The sequence below is a fragment of the Rhagoletis zephyria genome, unplaced genomic scaffold (assembly GCF_001687245.7).
Source record: "Rhagoletis zephyria isolate East Lansing unplaced genomic scaffold, Rhagoletis_zephyria_1.1 Rzeph_scaffold_17834, whole genome shotgun sequence".
Lineage (NCBI taxonomy): Eukaryota > Metazoa > Arthropoda > Insecta > Diptera > Tephritidae > Rhagoletis > Rhagoletis zephyria.
In genome coordinates, this window is record NW_016174895.1 from 1 (window position 1) to 10,517 (window position 10,517).

Sequence of the window (10,517 nt, forward strand, 5' to 3'; positions counted from 1 at the left end):
CAAGTAGAGAGGGTGTGGAGGAAAAAGTTTAGAACTTCTTTCGATCACCCAACGCTACTTCCTTACATCCTTACGTTTGGTTAGGTTAGAGGGCCGTCCCCGTAGACAGACTTAGCCTCATCGCATTCTTATCTATCAGGCAATAAGTAGTTCGGACTCCCAAGAAAAGCCAGAGAAGTAACTTGCTTAGTCTCAAGAGATCGCCGTACCGCCTCCGATATACACGTAGCTGGAATGATTTAGCCACCTTGCATTCTATAGGCTTCGCCCAGCGCTCGCAGAGCTGACAAAATGCCCATCTGTCCAGAAATACATAGAACACACTAGGTCAGTGGAGTACCCAGATTTCCAAGGGATCCTGTCTTGGATGCTCAACGGCCATGCAGTTTTCAACGAATTCGCTGTGAGCCGGAACCCAAAGAATCTTAATATTGTAGTAATCCGTTACGGTCGATAAGAAAGTCAAACAATTTTTCAACCATCCTTGATAGCTGCTTGGCTCTGTTTACACCCTTAGATGTAGTAAACAGGGACGTTAAAGAAGGATATGAACCTCCTAATGCACCAGGGCAGTTTTATAAGTCAGTGGCATTTTAAATATACATAAATAAAGGCTAAGTCTTCAATAAAAGCTAAGCTAATAGCTTAAATTTCTGGTCAAATAAAACTCCGATTTTGTGAATAAGATTTAGGCCTCCACATTTGTTATAAAATTGTTTATTGCTCGGAGTGAGGACTAGGTGATTTTTGTTGAAATCTTTTGTAGACGGCATACACGGTGCGTCTGACTCGCCAGTCATTTAGGTACGTGTTGACTCGTCATCGACTACACACATTTGAATCATTCAGAGTCATTCCAGGCGTCATGTCGGTGTAACTAACACATAACCCAGCAAGAACAGTGACGGTCACTTTCCTAGTCACGCGTGCCCGCTAAGTTCGGCACGTTTTGCTATCACATTCTTAATAGTGAATCAAAAATGCTCCCAGAAGTTTTGTGTACGTGTGATTTTTCAAACCAAATAGTTTGCCTGCTTGCTCATATTTGAAAAGATTAGCGTGACTACTTACTCATATGTGAAAGATAGCTCGCACGAAAAACCAATAGATGGCGCTCCAATCAAAAATTATTACAGGTGTGGTAGTAACACCATAAAATTTGCGTTTGTGTTGAAGTTTCGGTCACGCTGGTTTTGCTGGGATAATTATTTTCACAAATACATCCAAACCGACTCACGAGTCAGACGCACCGTGTATGCTGCCTATTACCTATGCTGTATTTTCATTCGGCATTAAATTTCAAGTTTAATGATAAGTTTGGGCATCCACAAATATTAGTGTCATTGCTTTGAGAATAATGCTGGATTTCCACCAAGATTTAAATGGCAAAAATTTTAATTATAAATTTGGGAATTAAAAAATATTCTGGCATTACTTATAACAAAGTCATTAAACTTATTTCCACATGGCATTTTTGAAATGCCTCCAATTTTTTAGTAATTTCAATGCCTAGTGGAAATTCGGCGTAATAGTTACTCAATATGTTTCCGCATGAAATTTTTTAAATGGCATAATTTGTTTGTAATTTTAATGCCTAGTGGAAATTCGACATTATGATGCTAACGGCGGATTCATCGTTCTAGTTCAGACCTTTTTTCCAGGTGATTTTTGTTGTGTTTCTCTTTCTGGGAGTTGTTAGCTCAAGTTAAACATTAGTTCAGAACTAACACGTTGAAACCACCGTAATGTGATGCGACTTTTCAAGTCTATGATTTATATATTTTCTTTTAAAATAAATGTGTACATACATACATAGATACATATTTATTTAATATAAAATACATTTGTATTACGATTCGTTAAATTTTTTTGTACATTAATTCCTTTACAAATAACATTTATCAAAGAGTAGAACGTTTCAATTAACAGTGCAGTTTATATCAACCGGTTCCTGAATTGGAGTGGCTGCAATTGAAAAATCTATTTCGCAATTATTTAGTAAAACGTACCATAACCAAAGTAACACAAGTTAATAAAATATTGTAAAAGACGGTACTCACTATCAGATTCATAAGCTGAATTGTGTATTGAAAGAATTTTTAGTAATGGACGCATTTGCATCCACCACTGCAACCTCGGTATGCGATGTCTAGAAATTAAAAACAAACCAATAAATGTTTTAATTAACTTGAAATGCACAAAATTTAAGGTCATGTCATGAGACACAAATGGGTTTTAAAATACCCCATCCCAAAATTTGCTCGTGTGAATGCAGCCTTATGAACGTTTCAACGTTAGCAGAAAAGCAACATTCTTTCCAACCGAAACCAAAGATATTACACTTACTGAAATTCAGTTTCGTTAGCCAGGTCTTCTACTGGTGAAAATTTATATTCCGCACCCATTACGCCGAGCATGCATGCTGATTGCTTGGATGTAGTCATTATCGTTCCATCCGGCTGCACACTTGCTTTCATTTGTTCTCGAATATATTGAGCGCAAACGATGCCCATTTTCGTTGCCAAACAACGATCAAATGGTGTGGGATAGCCGCCCTGTTGCATGTGACCTAAGCAAGCGAAAGGAAGATGGGTATAAAATTACAGTAGAGGTATTTTTGAAGACTTGCGAAGCCCTTGCACGGTGCACGGATTGCACTAATTGCATTTTAAAACCCGATTTTCCCAAGGGACAGCTTTGCAAACTTTGCATAGTGCAAGGACTTTGCAAAACTTCGAGAATACCCCTAGTAAAATTTCCTAAGAAAACCCTACAATTCATTGCTCATTTGCAGTTCGTATACCTAGTATATTTGTACGACAGGTAAACAATCCATTCGATTCCTCCTCATAAAGTCTTTCCATAAAACTTGCTGTATAATTTTTATTAGCACCTTCCGAACGCAACACCAGCCCCCTCTCGATGCCCTCGTTCATCTTAGCGACCATATTGGCACAGTCACGCTGTATGTCACTCACACGAAATTTCTCCTCGTAGATGTAAGCCGAATCAGCGCCACTCGCCATAGCTGACATGGTTGCTAAATAGCCACAATAACCGCCCATTGTTTCAATGATAAAGACGCGTTTCTTATAGCCACGCGCCGAATTGCGTATCAAATCACAACATTTCATAATTTCATTTAAGCTGGTGTCTGAGCCGACACAGAACTCTGTGCCTGGCATGTTATTGGAAATGGTCGAGGGTATAACGACCATAGGAATGCAGAATTCTCGATAATTAGGGCGCTCCAATGTCAAAGCAAAAACAGTGCGATACGCCTCGAAGCCGCCAATAACGACCAAGGCATGGATCTTGAACTCACGCAAACGGTCAGCGATTTCAGCAAATTTACCTTCGGGTGTTACACGATTCATGCCAAGAAAGGCGCCACCTTCCCCACACCAACCGATTACATCACTCCTGCGAAGTATGCCAGGTGATTGAAATATTAACGGTGCTGATGTATGTACGTATATCACTTACCAACTCAATTGTTTCACCTCACCCGCCATTAGGCCCGTCAGACCCTTCGAGATGCCAAACACGAAATCGCAATGATAAATAATAGCTCGAACAAAACTGCGCGTGGCCGCGTTGATGCCACATGCTGGTGAACCGACATTCATAACGCCAACATTGAAGGGAGCCTGTTCCAGAATAAAAAACAAAAAACAGTCAAGTAGCTTAACCAAGCCGAGAGGAAGAAAGCTGTGCTCTCACTACATACGCAATGGCTTGGGCTTTCCGTTGCTTTCGGCGGTCTAATCAGCGACAGCATCTTTAACGCTTGCAGATTCTCTTGAAATGATGAACCACGCAACGCAACGGCTTTCTCCCAATCCTTATCCTTCATGGCAAGATTCACTCCTTGCGTTCGCTCCACAGCTCCCATCAGTGGTATTCTCTCAATGCGATTGTTAACGATGACAATGACGGCAGGCGTTGTATTTGTTGTTGATTCCAATACAGCAACTGTTGCTTCGGCGCCCATGCGACAAGCGACGATACGATCGAAGGCGCTAGGCGCTCCACCGCGCTGCACATGACCCAAAACGGTAATACGGCAATCCCAATTTAATTTTTCCTTAATAACTTTCTGTACAATTTCCGATGTAATGGCATCGCCATTTATAGCGTTCGCCCCCTCAGCAACGATAACGATGTTGAGACGTCGTCCGGCGTTTCGCTCCTGATTAAAGGAAAGAAAATGTTACTTAACTAGAACAGAGCATGAGAGCCAAAATGTCGAGCCCTCGACGATATATTTGTTGTACACTTTTGAATTTTCCGATCGGAAATGAGGTTATATAGTAGACAGTCGTAGTTCTGATTTTCTACATTCTGCCCTGTCAGTGGTTTAGTATACCTTTCCAAGCTACATTTGTTGAGAGGGTCAGATCTACTTAAAAGGCGAAGGAAATCATTTATCAGCTATAAATCTATATCGCTCTTCACTTCTTCGACAATAAAAACTAGCTCTGAACTCCTGCACAGGGAAAATGGAGTCAATGGATAAAACTTACAACAAGTTTGTTGACAGCGTTGACGGCGCCAAAATCGCCTACCCGAGCTATCCTTTTGTCTAACCTTCGGTGATCCGCACCTACGGCGACGAGGGCAAACGTCTGGAGGGTATTTCTTATATTGCGGACCAAGGCAACATGAAACCTCTTTAGAGAAAGCAGAGCCTGCGAGAAGGATAGCAAATAGCCGATTTCAATAGACTCGATAAAAGCATTTCCGTTGGGTAGGCATACATAGCATAGTTCACCCTAATTGTTAACTTCCAAGTCGGCGCCTGGCGTCCCTTCTGCTGCAAGGATTAATCGATCCCTCACGGTTTAGCGTGACCTACGAGTAGTACTGAAAATAATTGACAAGCTAGGTGGCGTTGTCCAAGAAAGCTAACGGAAAGCAGAAGATAAAGTTAGATTGAGCTTAACAGGGGAATTCTGGCAACTATCTTTCACCTCACCACGGTTGTCTATTCTGGCAACTATTTTAAAAGCTCTTTACTGTCTTTCGAACGACTAATTGAAAGATCTGTTAATTAAATTCAATTTAAAAAACACATATACATATATATTTTTCTTTTTAAAACAATCAAAAGTAATAAATAAAAGAAAGTTCAATAAAAAAATTAAAATAAAGCAACATTAAATAATTAAATGATTAAATTAAATTCAAATGGAATTTTTTTCTTCTCAATTAATTAAAAAAAAGTTCCACCGCCCACCACTCGAACACGTAATCTTTCGAACGACATGCCTATGCTCTGCACACTCCGCCATTGTGACTGTTTGAGCGACGCGAGCTAAACGACATACAAGAGCTTCCTCTCAAAATAGCTTTTCTCCACGAGTGGTGAATGAGAGAGCTTTTTTTGTAAGACTTTTGTGCCAGAATAACATCCGTCTTTCAATTGTCTTACGAAAGACTATTTACTGTCTTAGCCAGAATTGCCCTGTAAGAAGCCCTAGCCACTATCCTAAAGCCCGGACTATGAAATAATAGGACCTGCTTTAAGCTAAGTATACCCCTGATATATAATTTTTACTGTGTTTAAAACATCCCACCTGGCATTCACACAGACTTTAAATCAATCATGCGCGAAGTATATTTTCGGGGTTCTTCTTCTTCTTCTTCTTATTGCTTGACGCTTTAACTTCCTAAGCGATTTTTATAAATGCTTACCTTTTGTAATTTTTCACACAAACGATCGGGCCAATCTTCTGGCGGTGGTGATTCAGGACAAAACACATAGTCGGCTTCGGATATTATACCGGAAACGATTGCTAAGTAGCTGCAATTAAAAAATGAAAAAAATTATCAACAAATTACGAATGTAACAAACATCGGAAATACTTTGACCCAAATTCTTGTTGTTCGGGTGTGGGCTACGCAGACGAAAATATCATCCTAATCAGAGGTGGGTTTGAAGACACTGTCTCCAACCTTCTATAATGGAAAATATAGTCACCAAATGGGTGCAGTAATAATGGGTTAAACGTAAACCTCAAGAAGATCAACACAGTCATTTTCTCCAGGAAAAGTATAACGGACAAACTACAAGGAATGGTTCCTTCAAGAAGAAAAGAGACACTTATCTGTAGAAGTGAAATATCTGGCAGTTATCCTTAATGACAAGCTCTCGTGGAATCCCCACCTAAATAAAGCTGTGCCTTCCGAGATTTAACCTCATTAAAGATTTTACAAAATTTCAAGGTCTTTTTCCCCAAGAGAACCAACTGTGACAACGAACGACCCAAACCCCGGAAAGACAGCCCTATTTGGTATATTGATAGCATCAAGACTGGCCACGGTGTCGGAGCTGGAGTCTACGGCATATAGGCCATAAAGCTGCTTTTCATCAGCATGTGGCAAGGTAACTCTGTCTTACAGGCCGTGGTGCATGTGGTGGTGAAACCAACAAACACATCTCGCTCCTTGCTCTTAAAGTGCACGAAGTCTTTTAAAGCTGATGTGGGATTGCCTTCAGCTTTTAACACTTGTCACATCCCGGAATCGGGTATACCTCATATATGTACTTGGATACAGTGGTGTCTTGGGCAATGAAGTGGCAGATATTCTCGCCAGAAAGCTCTGATCAGTCTAGGTAGTGCCGCGAAGAACAGGAAACAGCAGAGCACATGATGTGCCAATGTGAAGCCCGCACTTGAACCAGACTTCGATTCTTTGGATCACCTCAATAAGCCAAAGGACCTCTCGTGGTCATTTACGTGGATCAAAGAAAACCAGTAGCAAAATAGAGGTTTGTTACAATGTACCGTTTCTAAGACATGTTCATTCATCTAAATTTAATATCTCATGTTGCCTACTTGTAAGGGGCTTCAATTGACTCGCTTGAACGTTGACAAACACTACACACATAAATTATTTGTACCATTTCCTGAGCAAATTAACTGAGAATACTTCTAAATATGGTCCATAAAACACATGTTTGTAAATAAGGGTAACAGCTAAAGTCGGGAGGTGGACTTTACTAAAATCTAAATCGTAAAGAAATCATTGCAAAATTCGTAAAACATTTCCGATATTCTTAAAGATTTTGTTAACATTTTGGGAACTTTGGTTTGCGGGCTATGAACCTAACTAAATATATATGTATGCAGGTATAAATTTCATACTAACCCGCAACGTCGTCCCATAACTTCCATTATAAAAATGCGTTGATGTGAGTAAGCTGTACTCACTATAGAATCGATAGCGTCAGTAATGCGATGCAGAGCGGTGTTCGAGCCAATGGTTAGATCGGTGCCACAAAAATCGTTATCGATGGAACCAACCTTGAATATAAAAGCGAAGTGAAGTTATAACAGAACTTTTATGACAACTTTTGAAAACGACGGGCCACAGCTGCGTATTTTGTAACTTCATCATGTAAACGCTTTGTCGATGCAGAAATGAATTTTTTCAAATAGATTTAGACTGACCACAACAATAGTCGCGTTTTGTAGCTCTGTTGGCGCAAAAATAATTATCTATCTACATGTAGACCGTCGTTTTCAATGTGTTTCAAGCATTATCACCTACCACTCCCACAATATGTAAATCTTTGAATTGTTCTCTTTGTTGCATTGTGATTTTGCCCTCGACTACTAAATCGTCCAGCAACCCACTCCATTCTTGACGAAATATATTCGCGCCGGTTAGAGAACCGTCACCACCAATTACAACTAAGCGATTAATCCCTAAACAAAAACAGACATACATACATACTTATTTCTAGATATTGTTATTTTAAAACAGATTTAAGTTCACCTTTTTGCACCAAATTAAAAGCCGCCTTCTTACGTCCCTCGCGTTCTGTGAATGCCGTGCAGCGTGCCGAACCGATTACGGTACCGCCCACATGTATAATGGAGGATACCGATGACCAGACTGCTTTAACAATTTGATCACCACCCTCCACCATGCCTTGATAGCCCTCACGTATCATGTAGGGCTGCGAGAAGCGAAAAGGGCAAACCAAAAAATTTAGCGTTTTCTAGTAGTACAACTGTTTTATTTGCTGCCTCCTTACCTGACAACCCAAATATATGGCCATGCGCACACAAGCGCGCACAGCTCCATTCATGCCACATGCATCGCCACCACTAGTGAAAACCGCTAGACTCTGACCTTTGTAAAGATTTCGGGAAACTTTTGACATCTTATCTACAACGGCTGAACTATCCTCCAGATATTCGGATATTATTTGTAGTGATTTTGTTTTTAACGTTCGTTTTTTTGGAATTAAAATTTCTTTTTTGATTATGTGAAGTTTCTGACATCTTAAAATCGATGCCATGCTTCTACGAAGTTGAAGAAATTTTGTGTTTCTGTTTACATTTTTAAAGAAGTACGGAAAATTAGATTAATTATAGATTTTTTTGTGCTTCGCATAACTGTATACGTTTGACCTTCCTTATTAAAAATTTTAGCATCATTTTTTGAACTATGTATGCATGTTAGGCATTTATTTATTTTGTAAAAGTAACGTTTTTTTATGTATACCAATTACTACAGCTGGGATTATCCGTATATTCGGGTAATAGAATATACAATTAAATCCATCTCTTTTTGTCATGCGGATATCCAGCCGGTTTATTCATTCTGAACGTTTGGAATAAACTGTTTTGTTTATTTATTCTTTAGAACGTTCCTGATGATATGTTGACGTATATTTCAAACGCATTCTGTTTATTCCGGCTGTGAAATGGGATTATCCGGAATGTATAAAGAAACGCAGCCATTAATTTAGTTATCCGGATATTCTAAAATATGTGTGAACGCAAAATCAGGATATCCGGTTAGTATCCATTAGTTTTGTTATTCGTATATCCGGTTGATATCCGCTCATTTGGTTATCCGGATATTCGGATATTTTAATCAGATATTAAAGTATCCGTATATTCGAAAAATCCGAATGTAACATTCAGCCCTATTTTTTACTTTCTTTGGAAAATAGGTTATGAGGTATTTGTACAGAGAAAAAATCGGGCCATTCAATGAATCCGTCGCAGTCCGTTTTTTTGTGAAATCTACGAAAGTGTTGTCACTGAACTCGAATAGCTACGAACGTAACATATTCTTCAAATGCATGCGTTCGTAGCAATTGGGATTCAGTGGTTATATTCTTGCAGATTTCACGAAAATCGAACTACGATGGATTCAGTAATACCATTCGCTCGAAATTCTTATTTGCAATATATTCCTGTCGGCTTTTTCTAGTCCCTGAAAACATTTCAATCCCAATGGGTGTACTGCGGAAAACGTTCATAGAATAAGGGCACGGGATTGGCATTAGTCACTTCTGAACTGCTTACTGTTATCTCGGCGGAGCTATTGGGAAGACCAAGGGGCGTCAACCTCAGGCACGCCATCTATTTGATTAATGAGAGTTCCTACTGAACCAATGAAGGTCTAAGGACAAAAATGTTTTTGTGTTCCGAATGTACTCTGAGTCATTCATCTTCGACTCAATCAGTGTGTTTTCTGTTGCTAACTGAAGTCGTCCTAAAACTGCTGCAGGAGGACCTTGAACTGGGTAGCTTATTGTCGCCTGGACATGTCCGGGCTTACTTTTCTCGCCTTGGGCTTTTAAAGGAAAAGGTTTTGATTCCCTTCATAGCTCAAAACTCTTCTATCGACCACCCGCTGGAAGGTATTTTGTAGACTGGTACATAACCAGGAGCTACCAGCAGCTATATTTGATCTTAATTATTGACCAGAACACATTGTGCTCAGGGGCAATCAGGGCACCCGGCGAAAAACGCTGAATTTAGTGCTTTTTTTATGGCTAGCTTTTATTTTCGAAACATTTAATATGCAAAAATAATGCCTTTAAAATCTCAAAGTGACGTTGAATTTCCTACCATTTTTGAAAATAAATCAGCAGCGCAATCATAGAGTACATATTATGGGAAATCATTTCTCTCCGTGTATATTTAACGATGTTTATTCGATCGAGCTCTATCAATTTTAATTCAATATATTTGAAAATAATGCCTTTCCGAATCTTTAGAAATATCTCAAAAACCTAATAAAAAACAACCGAACCACTTGATCCCCTGTACTCGATTTTGTTGTTGTTGTTGTAGCGGCTACTAAGCCCCGTTCGGGGCGGTTCATCCATCAACGTTGTCGTCTATTTCAGCTAGGGGCAGGCCCAGGAAGTGTGCTACTTCCAAAGGGGCTGTCTGCCTCGATTTTGGTTTTCCTGCCAGGTGGCTTGTTTGGGGTATTTGGAAAACAGCACGCGAAATTATCAGCAGATCTCTGCATACAAAATACCGCATAACCATTCAAACCACCATGTAACCAATACCATTAATTTCTAACATACCTGGACTTCAAATATCGGCATTCACTGATCCCACAATAAAATCAGCTGTTTGACCACTAACCTCACTATTTAACAATTTTGCATTGGGCCGATTTGTGATTTATATTTTTATTTTAAGTACAATTTTATATAATAAACTCAGCTTTTAAAACAAACAAAAAGCAAA

At 39.5% G+C, this 10,517-nt stretch overlaps 1 protein-coding gene across 1 annotated transcript; it reads right to left on the reverse strand.

The window, feature by feature from the left end:
- Positions 1–1,918: 1,918 nt before the first annotated feature.
- On the reverse strand, positions 1,919–8,191 carry LOC108379959 (ATP-dependent 6-phosphofructokinase-like). Its single transcript, XM_017636332.1, has 11 exons — positions 8,048–8,191; positions 7,786–7,969; positions 7,558–7,715; positions 7,156–7,310; positions 5,698–5,806; positions 3,731–4,192; positions 3,487–3,650; positions 2,804–3,423; positions 2,347–2,569; positions 2,061–2,149; positions 1,919–1,980 (listed from the first exon to the last, which is right to left on the reverse strand). Exons 1-11 carry the CDS (start codon positions 8,174–8,176, stop codon positions 1,919–1,921), a joined length of 2,355 nt encoding a protein of 784 aa, XP_017491821.1. The 5' UTR covers positions 8,177–8,191.
- Between the last annotated feature and the right edge of the window lie 2,326 nt (positions 8,192–10,517).